At 34.0% G+C, this 13,631-nt stretch overlaps 1 protein-coding gene across 6 annotated transcripts in view; it reads left to right on the top strand.

Moving 5' to 3' along the window:
• LOC131156192 (uncharacterized) overlaps positions 1-4,373 on the top strand; it is a 43,344-nt gene extending 38,971 nt beyond the window's left edge. For all 6 annotated transcript variants that reach the window (XM_058109691.1, XM_058109688.1, XM_058109687.1 and 3 more), the window contains 2 exons: positions 3,668-3,819; positions 4,056-4,373. In XM_058109691.1, the coding sequence (XP_057965674.1) occupies positions 3,668-3,819 (152 nt within the window). In that variant the 3' untranslated portion in view covers positions 4,056-4,373. The remainder of the gene's footprint in view (positions 1-3,667; positions 3,820-4,055) is intronic.
• Positions 4,374-13,631: the final 9,258 nt, after the last annotated feature.

Raw genomic sequence — 13,631 nt, 5'->3', positions numbered from 1 at the left:
ACCTGAGAGAGGAGGCAAGTTTTGTGCTATAAAAATCAAGCTAATTTATTTCAATTTGTAATGAGGAATAAGTTAATTAGTTTGCATGACAACACATGCAATTAAACAATAAATTAAAATGGTGAGATGGGAGAAGAGAGTGCACATCATAGTGACTCGGCCCAATTTGGTGCTTATACTCACTCTCGAATCTCCTCCTCAAGTATTCTGCTGGTCCAATATTCTTCACAATAAATCAAGTTATGTACTAGTGTTCTTCTCTAACCATTCCAACAGGGTTCCTCGGCCTTACAAAGACTTCTCATCCTCCTCAAAAACTTAAGGTCTTCACCACCCTGAGAGCCTTAATGGTTACAGATACTAGTAATCACTGCAGGATGGAAGTCCTTTACAATGAACTGACCTCACTTAGAGAGTAAGTCAAGTTAGATGTATGAGTAGATGAATGAGATGGCTCATCACAAAGCACAAATACGAAATGATATGAGTAGTTCATATGTAGCTCATTTTCTTAGTTGATGAATTCATGTAATTGGATATCCATTTTTCATGTAGAACTTGATCCTCAAAAGCTTGTGTAGCTGTTGCTGTCTGAAATAAACTAGCCTGCCCATCCCCTAATTTTGATTGTATGTTTGATGTTTTGTTAAGGCAGTCTTGGAGTTCAAAATAGGCATTGCAACTTCAAAGGCTCATCCCATCACATTTTCTTGCCAAAAAAAATCCCATTCTCCGCTATAATCTACTCGTGCTTAACAATATCACTTCGCCCATTTATGATCCACTTCCACTCCCCTACCCCATACAGTCTGCACATGCTCTTGCTTAACACATTGATTCTGCACTCAACCTTCCCTCTCCCAATGACCGTTTTAACTAGACTCAACCAAATGGCACCTAAACTCCCTTCCCCATACTACCCTGGAGGAATCTTTCTGAACACCATCCAATTTTGAAAAAATGAGGATACAATATGGCAGGGATACATTAATATATATATATATATATATATATATATATGTACTTAGGCATGTTTTTCCTTTTAGATTACTAATATTTAGGTACTTCTAATTTCAAATCATATAAGGTTAAGAATCATTCATGCTCAGTTTTAATACATTTTACAAACTATAATTATACAATCATCAACTATATTCACATTATGGAATATTGGTCCATCAATGAAAAAACAACTCAAGGTCATGGCTGATGGTGGGTAATCAGCATGGTTCATCTAGAAATTTATTTAAAAGAAAAAAGATTAAGCGAGAGCGCTGAGCTGATGTTGGCTTTAGAGAGGGAATTCTAGGGGCTGGGAGGTCTGTGGATGGCGCTGTGGAGCTAAGACTCCAAAATCCAACAACTCCAATGTCAAAGAACCTTGACTCTGAGGCTTCTCAATTTTTTTTGGGTTTTCCTTAATTCCGATAAATGAGGCAACAAAGTGCAGCATTTTGCTGCAAGAAGTGTCCTGGAAGTGTTCTCGCCCTGTTGCGAAGTGTCAAGAAGTGTCTCACCTGTGTCCAAGAAATATAAGTAAATAAATGAATATTGCCATGTGCCTAGCCTGTGTTAGGGAGTGTCTGGCAGGTGTCAAGACTGTCAGTGTCCAACAAATGTCAGATACGGTCATACGGGCACTTCAGGCTTTCAGAAGTGTATGGTGTTTCCTTGGTTTCTACTATAGGTTCCCAAGCACTTCTCAAACTTGGCCTCTAAGGATGGCTTGGATATGAAAGTGGTAGCGATCACACTCTACACTATAAAAGTCTAGTTTGGAGAAAATTTTTATTTTAATTAAATAAAAGCCAGAAGGTTACCATAACCCTTTTCCCAAAGGGTCGTAATACTCATTTCAGTCTCTTGTTTGTTGGCTGACGAAGAGATGAAATGGGTAGTGTTGCATATTTTACCATTTTGTACCTTCAAATTAGATCATTGGTGAAAACTCTAGTCTGAAATAAATGAAACGTTATTCTGCTGCTTAGATTGGTTCTGATTCTTCCCTTTACACAAGGCCATATGATTTGGATTGATGGGGTGAAGTAGGACAGTAAGAGTTAAAGAAAAGAAAGAGAAATAGAAATAAGGGTCCGTTTGGTATTGTTGCTATTTTTTGTTTTCTGCTTCTATTTCTCTACAGTGAAGAAACAAAATATAAAAACACGTTTGTTTGATGTTGTCCGTTTTTTGCTTCTATTGCTGGTTCTCAGCTGTTTGCCAAAAAAATTGAAAACTAGATTTTATAGTTTTCAGTTGTTTTGACACCTGTTACCAGACATTTTTAATATTCAGAAAAAGTTTTTTTGGATTAAATTATTCATTTTATATACTTTTAAATTAAAATTAAATGATCATATTAATTTAAATATGATTAAAAGAAAAATATACATAAATTTCAAAAAAATAATAATAAAGCCAATTGCAAAATATCTTTACTATTTTTCAATTGTTATGTCCAATAAAATTTTTATTGTAAAAAAAATTTTGAAAGTAGAATAATTAAGTAAAATAATTATAATAAAATTATATTTATTTTAGTACTTTTTTTTAATCATGGAAATAGCGTCTTGCAAAAATAAAAGGTAAGGCTGCGTACTATAAACCCATTGTGGTCCGCCCCTTCCCTCGACCCGCATACGCGGGAGCTTAGTACATTGGGCTGCCCTTTTTTAATTTTTTTAATATGTACTATTTATAATTTTATTATTTTAATCATATTTTTATAATATTATTTGATTTAAAGATTAAAATGAGTATTTTTTTAATTAAGTTTTTAATTTGTATTAGTTTTATAAATGTTGATCAAATAGGTTGCTGGTTTCTAGTTTTTAGAATTTGTTTCTGATTTTTGGTTTTCGTTTCTCTAATTTTTATAGTGATACCAAATGGCCCCTAAGGGGGAGAACTGGGGAAGAAAGGGGAAAAGAAAACATAAAAAAGTAAGTACAAAATTGCACCAAAGTATATAAAATATTTAAAATAACCTTAAATTAACTGCAACCCCTTAAATAACCTTAAAACAAAATCCCTAATTTCTAAATCTTTGTACAAAATATGATTCCCTAGAATTATTTGCAAACAGTTCTCCAACAGAGGCCCGATATTAATGATTCTGAACTCTCAAAATAATTTACTTGGAGGTGATTAATTATGTGAAAGGTAAATAGTTCACAATTGCCATATTCAGTTAAGCTGCTTGCTTGCCTGTAAATAATAGATGCTTCAACAGCAATTATGTTCTGAAGTTTTCCATTTTTTATTGATGAAGTCTTAGGTTCTCATTTCCATTTTCATTCAACAAATATCTGATATTTTCCTTGCTACCCAGATAACTCTATAGTGGTTCAAGATTATTCAGAAAGTTAGTTAAATAGATTCTTCCATATTGAGTGAAGGGGCATCTAGGCATGGAAATGGAAATTCTTAATCCTATTTGCTGCTCGTAAGCATGCTAAGGCACGAACTTTTAATCATGACAGTCATTGAAAATTAAAACATCATTTCCTGAATTTGGAAAAGTGAAATACCTAGAATGTTAGAATAGTTCCCCTCCCTTTTTCTAGATAGAATAAAAATAGCTCCACCATTTAAAAGTGTCTTGTGTTAAAAAAAAAAAAAAAAAAAGAGGGTTCCATTGATTTGATTTTCATATGCTGTACTTCAGGTAAACTGGAGTACGTGGACTTAAGGGGAAACTTCTTCTGCTACCAGCCTGCTCATGCTTCTATGCTTGCTAAAGTTCAGCAAAATGGAATGCCTGTTGTGCTTCTTCCCTCATTCCCATCCTCAGCTGAGCCCTATGATGATGATCCATAGGTATGTGGGTGTGACATGTTACCCAGGCAGTAACATGGGGCAAATGTTTCACGTGGTATTTCTCAGAACCGATTACCAATATTGATTAAAATTTAAGCAATTGAGGTTACTGAGTGTAACGTCAGTAATATTGCTTTATATGTGACATCTGTATTATTGCATATTCACTCATTTTATTTTTTTATTTATCAATCTGTCTCTGATGGATGAAATGGATTTTCTTGTTGAGGAATTAGGATGGAATGGGTGCAATGCAAAGATACATATTACAGCTTCAAAGCTGATGGAGTGTGAAGCCTCTACAAGCAAGCACACCTATTTCATGTTTACAGCTGGTTTGTTTGGAGTGGAATTGAGGTATGAACGAAATTATAGTGGAAATGGAATGAAATGTGTTATTTCATTCTACTGTTTGATCGAAAAATTAAACCAGATTGGAGTGGAATGTTGGTTACATTTTAATGTTTGTTTAATGTAATAAGATTCAGAGAATGGAATCATGTCTATATTATATATCACAAGTTCAAATTATATATAATCGTATCATTGTCAAATGTAGAACTCATAGCAGTGATTAACCCTTGTTCTTTTGAGGCATGCTCTTGCATTTGTTTTACATACCAATGTTGCATTTTCCTGCTAAATTTAACATTGGTCCTAGTTCACAGAACCTGGAATAGGGAAAAAAAAAACGGAAGAATTCGCATAATTTGTCATTTTATTGTTCTTCTGTGCTAGTATGTGGAAGAATTTGCATACTTTGTCATTTTACTGGTCATTCTGTGGAGCTGTAAGCCGTAAAGCTTGTAGAGATGATTGTACACAACAGAGCCAAACCCACTTATATAAATTTTAAGAAAGGAGTAAAATAAAAACTCATCTGGTAAGATGCATGGAACTGCCAAGTTACACAATTTCTGGTTTCTGTGAAGTGACAAAATTTCTGGTTTTTTTGTCAATTGTTATTTCTTTTTTCATTTGCTAATTCAATTAAAATTATAACTGCTAGTGACTTCAATAAAAATAGTAGAAAGGGCAGTCTGGTGCACAAAGCTCCTGCGTATGCGGGGTCCGAGAAAGGGACGGATCACAATGGATCTATAGTACGCAGCCTTTAAACATATCACAAATATTCATAAACACAATCATAATAAGGTGAGGTCATTTCCGCAGTCCATGTGACCATTCATAAATTAGATCCAAATTTAATGTCTAGAAATCACAATCCATAAAACCATTAATCTTGGTTCATATTCAGAAAACTATAATTAGAAATTATAATGTGCAAAAGAGAAAAAAAAAAGAAAAGAAAAAAGAAAGAGAAAAAACCCGTAACTAGTCTAAAAAGAATAGTAAATAAAATATTTTAATTGAAACTAATTGTCCTCGAGGAAACAATCAAAAATGCTTTTTAATTCTTCAAGAAGGGTCAATATAAGAATATTGACAAGATGTCAATTGAAACTAATTGTTCTTGAATGAAATGAATCAAAGATACATTTTAATTCTCTTCTTCAAGAAGGTTTAACACCTAATTGTCCTTTCACTGGGGATGCTAAATAAAATAATAATTTTAAAACAATCTCAACCAATTAAAACATTTTCTTTTGTACAGAGGGAAATCAAGCTTAGAAAGAAAGAAGTTAAGCCCTAGAGAGACAATATGGAAGGAATTCGATGGAGTGTGCTGTGGTTTTTGTGGTTACTATTGACGAAGGAAGTTGCAAAGATGCCCATTGCCAAGAGACATTTTTTAGAGGGAAATTTTTATCTTTAGGAAAAATTATTAGGAATGGAATGCATAATTCTAGTGGAGTGCTGTTGGAGTGCGCATTACTTTAACATGGGGAACGCTCTCCCAAAGGAATCAATTCCAACTCTATGTTAAGTAGTCAGACAACGAGAAAAAAAAAAAAAAAGGGCAATCAAGGCTGGGATTCTATTTCCATTTTATTCTCAATTCCTTCTAACCAAACATGAAATACAAGTGTATAGACCATGGAGTTGAAGTTACAACTCTGATGTGTGGGCTAAGGCCCTCTAGCTTTTGCTTCTCCCCACCAAGATGCTCCAGGAAGTTACCGTCCAAGCACTTGGAGTGTGCAGAGAACAACAAAAAATGCATACAAGCTTGAAGGGACATGGGGTAAATGATAGGGAAGAAGAGGAAGGACAAGTTTGATGAGGGACCTCTAAAGCTGTAAAAGAAAAACTGAAAGTTAGGAAGGAGAGTCTTGGGTCCTATAGTCCTTAAAAGGAGATTTTGAGAATTATACTCCCTCGAATACAACTGAGGGGAGATTTTGGGGCATACTTGATATTATCTTGACTCTGCTAGCTAGAGCCCATGTAGCCAGGCATGAATAGTTGATACCCAAAGCAATTTGTTAGTTCCACCATGATGATGGTCACAATATGACTTTGATTTGACAGTCTTGTAGAAGATTTGTGATGGCACAATGTGTGAAAGAGCATGAATAGAGGAGAAGTAGGTTAATTTGGTTGTGCTTGCTAAAACTACCAAAGAAGGAAAATATTAGATGCCCTAGATATGTACATAGGTATCAACATTAGGAAGTGGGAAATCATACTTAAGCTTTGTTAATGTCCTTAAAAGTCTATGCACACTTGGATACCATATTTGCAGCTGAATTGAGTGTTAGTTTAGCTTTATGAATCTCACTTAGAGTAGCTTCTCAATTTCTAGTACCACGTACCATTGACCTTCCACTTCGTGATGAAAGGTAAAGGAGCGTTTGAGTTGCTTGACCATTCTACTTCCCAGCATCTTAAATCCTAACCGCATCTTTTCATACATCTAGGTGAAAACATCTTAACACTCGAAGAGAGCAACGAGTCTAGCATGTTTCTCTTTAGGGAGTCCCCTACTAATGTATATAGGTTTGGAAGAATTAATCCATCTTATATGTTGATTTATTACAGTTCCTCCCTTTGATTCGTCCTCAAGTGACTTGAGAGTTGGATCTAGTTCTTGTACATAAGTAGGTAGTGAGCATTTAAGGGTACTTGTTTCTTGCAAGGAATCACCCCTAACCCCCAAATCTTTCACGAGTTTTATACTTTCTTCTTATTTGAATATGCGTATGATTTCATCTTAATATTCTTTTGAGGGTTGGAACTCTGCCCCTCCTCTTTCTTCCTCTTTTCTTTTTTTTTGCCCTTGTGTTTTTCCATTCCATTTGTTTATTCCTACCCTAAGGGAGGGGCGCACTATCAAGTTGAGATATGGTAGTTTCCCTTTGCTTTATAAATTTATACAAAAAAGGTTGAGAAGCTACGTGGGACTCGGGGCTTTAGGTGCTAAGGTGAAAGTATCCTTCTCATTTCATTGCCTTTAAAAGTCTATGTACACTTAGATACCGAATTTGCGGTTGAACTTAGTGTTAGTTTAGCTTTATGAATCTCACTTGGAGTAGCTTCTCAATTTCTAGTACTAATGTAGCATTGACCTTCCACTTTGTGATGAAAAGTAAAGGTGTGTTTGGGTTGCTTGACCATTCTACTTCCTAAACATCTTAAATCCTAGCTGCATCTCTGCATACATCTAGGCAAAAACATCTTTACACTCCTTAAAGAGAGTAACGAGTCTAGCACGTTTCTCTCTAGGGAGTCCCCTACTAATGTACATAGGTTTGGAAGAATTAATCCATCTTATATGTTGATTTATTCCAGTTCCTCCCTTTGATTGGTCCTCGAGTGACTTGAGATTAGGATCTAGTTTTTGTACCTAGGTAGGTTGTGAGCATTTACGGGTACTTGTTACTTGCAAGGAATCACCCCTAAATCCCAAATCTTTCACGAGTTCTACACTTTCTTCTTATTTGAACATGCGTACAATTTTGTTTTAATATCCTTTTGAGGGTTGGAACTCTACCCCTCCTCTTTCTTCTTCTTCTACTTCATTTTTTTTTGGGTGCTTCTTGTGCTTTTCTATTCTGTTTGTTTATTCCTACCCTAAGGGAGGGATGCACTATCAAGTTGAGATATGGTAGTTTCCCCTTCCTTTACAAATTCATTAAAAAAGGTTGATGCAACTATGTGGGACTTGGGGCTTTAGGTGCTATGGTGAAAGTATCCTTCTCATTTCATTGCCTTTAAAAGTCTATGCACACTTGGATACTGAATTTGCAGTTGAACTGAGTGTTAGTTTAGCTTTACGAATCTCACCTGGAGTAGCTTCTCAATTATTTAGTACTAATATCCACTTCGTGATGAAAGGTAAAGGTGCTTTTGGGTTGCTTGATCATTCTACTTCCTGAACATCTTAAATTCTAGCCACATCTCCTCATACATCTAGGAAAAAACATCTTAACACTCCTTGAAGAGAGTAACGAGTCTAGCATGTTTCTCTCTAGGGAGTCATATATATATATATATATATATTATAATCCAGAGCTTCTTGAAGAAGCTTTCATTAGATTTCCAAATTCAATTTGGAAATTAGAGACCTCTCTCCAGCACTCTCTTTGTCCCAACTTTCCTTTTCTCTCCTCACGGTTTTTTTTTTCTCTCTCTCATCATTTTCTCGGCAAATACTCGGCCAATCAGAAAACGGAAAATACCATTGAGTTCCATTCTTCGCCATCGTCAATTTAACCGGAGTGAATTTTTCGTAGGAGCGTTGTAGGCACCACTCCTGTGATAAGGTAAATCTACTATCTTCAATTTCTTCCCAATACTCAATCAAATTGACGATCGGAAACCATCATATGGTTCTCGGGGCGATTCTTTCCAAAATAATCGGAGCAGATTTTTGATTTGGGGGTCCTAGGCACCACTCCGAGGCTAAGGTGAGGGGTACAAATTATGTGGGTTGTTTTAACAATTTAACCGATTAAATTATAGTATTTAATTATTAAATAGTAGTATTTAATTATATTAGATTTGTTGTGCCCCTACTAATGTACATAGGTTTGGAAGAATTAATCCATCTTATATGTTGATTTATTACAGCTCCTCCCTTTGATTGGTCCTCAAGTGACTTGAGAGTAGGATCTAGTTCTTGTACCTAGGTAGGTAGTAAGCATTTAAAGGTACTTGTTTCTTGCAAGGAATCACCTCCCCCGCCCCCCCCACAAAAAAAAAATCTTTTTCACGAGTTTTACACTTTCTTCTTATTTAAACATGCATATGATTTTGTCTTATATCCTCTTGAGGGTTGGAACCATGCCCCTTCCCTTTCTTCCTCTCTTCCCTTTCTTCCTCTTTTGTATGTGTTTCTTGTGCTTTTCTATTCTGTTTGTTTATTCCTACCCTAAGGGAGGGGTGCACTATCAAATTGAGATATGGTAGTTTCCCTTCCAATACAAAAAATTCATAAAAAAAGGTTGATGTAACCATGTGAGACTTGGAGTTTAGGTGTTAAGGTGAAGGTATCCTTCTCATTTCATTGCCCTTTTGGGCAATTATGAAGTGTGAAGGAAATGAAATTATTGGCATGAACCCATTTTCTATCATTGAGTAAATGGTAGACATTAGGGGCATCAAACATGTGATATCTAGTAAAGCCCCTAATTGGTCTAATTCTAAAATTTGTGTTTATAAAATACGTGGTTTTGATAAAAGTATTAGGAACAGATTGATGTTTAAACATGATATAATAATACAATAAGCATCATTTCATTTTTACAATTAGTAAAAGTCAATTCACAAGATCTTCGAGCAAAATTATTTCAATTTGTTCACTTTTTTCTTTTTAAATCGATATTTGCATAGCCTATTGAGAAGAAGAAAGTCTCATGTTAGGTGCCTTAAGAACTTGTCCTTTTCAACTTAGACTTATTCGACATCATTTTTGTATCTTGTTTTTGTTTCTATTGATTGGAAAAATAAATTATGGAAACGCGTTTGTTTACGTTGTCTATTTTATATTTTTATTCTTGGTTTTCAGTCGAATCTAAAAAAATAGAAAACTAGATTTTATAATTTTTAATTATTTTGACAACCTATTGTCAGAATATTTTAGTCTTCAGAATTGACTTATTTAGGTTAAATGATTTATTTAGACATACTTTTTTTTTTAAAATTTAAAATCAGAATTAAAATGATTATATGAATTTAAAATATAATTAAAATAAAAATATCTATAATTTTTTTTTAAAAATAAAAAAAAGTTATTTACAAAAGATTTTTACCTTTTTTTCAATGTAATGTGCAATAAGACTATAAAGTGAATTTTGAAACATAATGATTAAGTAAAATAATTAAAACTTTTATTATTTTGTTCTTTTATTATTTTAATCATTAGTTTAATGTTATTTGATTCAAGGTAAAAAAAAAAAGCATTTGGAGGGATTGGGATAGTCCCTTCACACTGTAAATATGTGATATTTGCATAGTGGAATGTGATAGTAAAGAAATAAAATGAAAATTTAAATAAAAGGATGATCAAATTAAATAATAAATTTAATTGCATTTTTGTCAATTTCATTTTATTCCTGAACATTCAGTAAAGTAAGTGCAAAAAATCTAACTTATGGTGACCATAGTTTAGTTATATATCTTGTGACATGTTTTGATTTGTAGAATGGAAAGGGTTAGGAAAGGAATAAAATGAAAATTTGAATAAGTGCCATTCCTCTCGAGTCAATTTCATTTCTAGCTATCGAATGTGTAGTGTTCATTTAAAAACTATTGAATACGTATACTTTAGAAGATTAGAACATCTACATTATTCAAGTTACAGGCTGAAAACTTCCACATTCATTGTCCCTCAAAAATGTTCTTAAAGTTGGAGGCCTTGGACGGAAGAGATGGCATTGAACACAAAGTAATAGCTGGTATGGCGAGGGTGCAGAAAAGAGAATTGGAGTTTCTTAATGACAAAGAAGTGATTCTAAACATTGAGAGAATGCAAGGTGAGGGGACTCTAGAGAGAGAGAGAGAGAGATGCAGTAAGAATTAATTAGTTTCTAGGGTTTTAGAAATGGAGCATTGGGGGAGGTATTTATGGTATAGAATGTTATGTTGTCATTTTGCAAGAATACCACATGCTGTATGAGGTAGGCAATAACGACGGCTAGTGAATGATATATTATAATAAATCATGGATCCCACCCATATTTTTCAAGGAAAGGAATAAAGGTGAAAACATTGTTTTCATTTTTAAAAAAATTGTTAGTACAATACCTTTACTTTTAAAAACATTTAAAGCTTTAACCTGATTGAACTAGTCATGTCCGCAGCGAAGCACGGTAATTAAGAATAACTATGCCAATGACTAGCCTCACTTATTTATCGGTTACAATTTCTAGGGCATATCTAGATGCTCTGTTTAAATTGAGATCTCGTTCCATCAAGGTGTAAACATGTTCAGAGTAAAATTAAATTAAATTTTGATTCTATAAATTGGCTTTCTATTTTGATGTAAATCTGTTACTAATTTTAAATGTTAAATTATCTTAATTATTTGGTATCTAACACCTAAATATGTATCATTTTCTAATTCTATCATTTTGAAAATACATTCAAGTGTTTTTTTTTTAAATTATTTTTATTTTTTTAAAAGGTAAAAATGAAGAAGGAATTATGAGGTTACGTAATGCGCCAGTGAGGAAGAGTGAGTTAGTTACTATGGGGGGCAGTAGAAGCGGTAGGGTTAGACCTAAAATAACTTGGAAGGAAATAATGAATAAAGATTTAATATTCCTGAATCTGTTAAAAGAAATGATCCATGATCACATAAATTGGCAAAAAATGATTCATATAGCCGACCCCACCTAATAGAACTTAAGACTTGATTTTGTTGTTATTGTTGTATCGAGTTTGTCTGATCAGTTAGACAAAGATTATGAATATTAAGGTAATGTTCGAGAGTATGAATTTCAAACTTTAGATTTAAATTTAAGTGAATTTGGACAAATTTTAATATAATTTTATATTATATTTTATCCAAATTAATTCAAATTCAAATTGAAAGGCTCGCCAAACATAGAGTAAGGGTTCTTATAAAAACCTTAATCTTGGACCGAATTACTAATTTATGCATAATTTTTATTTAAATAGTACTAAAGTCAAACAAACCCTTCGGAAATGGTGAAGGGTAAAAGAGGGAGTGAAGGGCGTAGGGTGGGTTGGCGTGGGGGCGACCTCCACATCTTTATCTTTGTTAGGCTGACAAAGAGATCCACTTTTTAGGGGGGCGTCAAGCTGATGATGAGTAGCTTGTGAGTTGTGAGGTTGAGTTCAGATGCTGGCGTGTCCCTCAAGAATGGTTGTTTAATCAAGTGGTTGTTTAAATTAATGAAGCTTTGTTATTCACACTGCTTCCCTTCTAACAATTATAAATGATTGAGATGCATGAACCCTCCACTCTCTCTCTCTCTCTGCTTGCGGGATTCTCCTCAATGATTAAAATTATTGGATTATAATCAAATTTGATTAGTGAGATTCAGATTGTTATCCATTTTAAGCAAAAATCCAGGAATGAAAATTTGTATAAACCAATTTGTAAAATTATAAAGATCAATTCCATCCATTCCACTATAGCTTTGTCTACCAAAAAAATCTAGGTTTTTGAGATTTTATTGCTTAGATTTGGTTCACTTCAAAAATCCTATGCAGTGGATGTAAATTTTTTTTTTTTCTTCTAAAAACTCATTGTTTTATTTTTTTGGTAACTAAAATTTTAATGAGGACCCCATATAAATTTTACATTTCGTCATATAAATTTCCATTTCATTCACTTCTAATCCAAACTATTCCATTCTATACTACTACATCAAATATTGGGTTAATGCAGGATTTTTTTTGATTTTGTCTTCTGGATGATGGCCATAAATTTTTTTTTAAGAAATTCTGTCGTCTTCACAAAACATTTGCATCCTAAAACTTTAATGAGAAGGGCATCCTACCTATTTCAAGGCCCCAAATTCCCATGTAACTAATCCCCCAAACCAAATGCCTAATCCCATAGGGCGAGGTTTCCAAATGCCCTACAGAGCCAACCTGTAAAGGCTAAACATTATACTAGAGGTTGCATTTGCATTGGCCTGTGGCCACCCCTACTAAAGAAAGCGCAGAATAAATTACAGCAGACCTAACATGACACAACATGTCAAAAGCGAAAGCAAAGGAGTGTTCTTCTTTCTTAAGCTGTGTCCAAAAGGGTTGGTGGCCTGCCCTTTTTCATGAGGGCTGCCTTTTCTCTTGTTTGTTTTTGCTGCATCAATCAATCATCCCCTTTTGAAGATTACCTTATCTCTTCCTAATCCACTTACTTATTTGCCTATCTATTGATTAACAAACTCGCATGATGGCTTAGGAGACCCATTAACAAACCATTTTGTTTGCGAGTATTTGGTGAAACTCTTTTGTCAATACTTAATTTGAAGTCTCTTTCTTCCTCTATGTGACCTAGGTTAAAATGACAGGGGGATAAAGAAGTACACCAACACCTTGGGACAATTATTCTTGGGCGGGTACTTTAAAAAAATGGGAACACTGTCAATTCTGTGAGCACCTCACCAGTCACCAGTGCAGTTTGTCCATAGCCCAGAAAAATGGGGGATATTGTAAAATCTCATAAGATTTGAATAAAAAAAATGCCCTAGCCTTATCAGATCTGGGTCGACTATATGCCAGATAATTCCTTTCTTTTTTTGTTGGATTATTCAACAGACTAGGATCAGGCTTGCTCATTTTCAGTCAATGGCCCCTATCATACCCATGACTTTTTTGAAAAAAAAATTATGAAAATACTTATAATAATAATTTACATATAGAATATGAGATGCTTTACTACCACAAGGAAAATAAAGTACAAAATTGTGGAGGCAACACTTGGCAAAAAC

Source organism: Malania oleifera, chromosome 5, assembly GCF_029873635.1.
Source record: "Malania oleifera isolate guangnan ecotype guangnan chromosome 5, ASM2987363v1, whole genome shotgun sequence".
Classification (NCBI taxonomy): Eukaryota; Viridiplantae; Streptophyta; class Magnoliopsida; order Santalales; family Ximeniaceae; genus Malania; species Malania oleifera.
The sequence above is the reverse complement of the archived record's forward strand: the minus strand, read 5'-3'. Positions and strand labels throughout refer to the sequence as shown.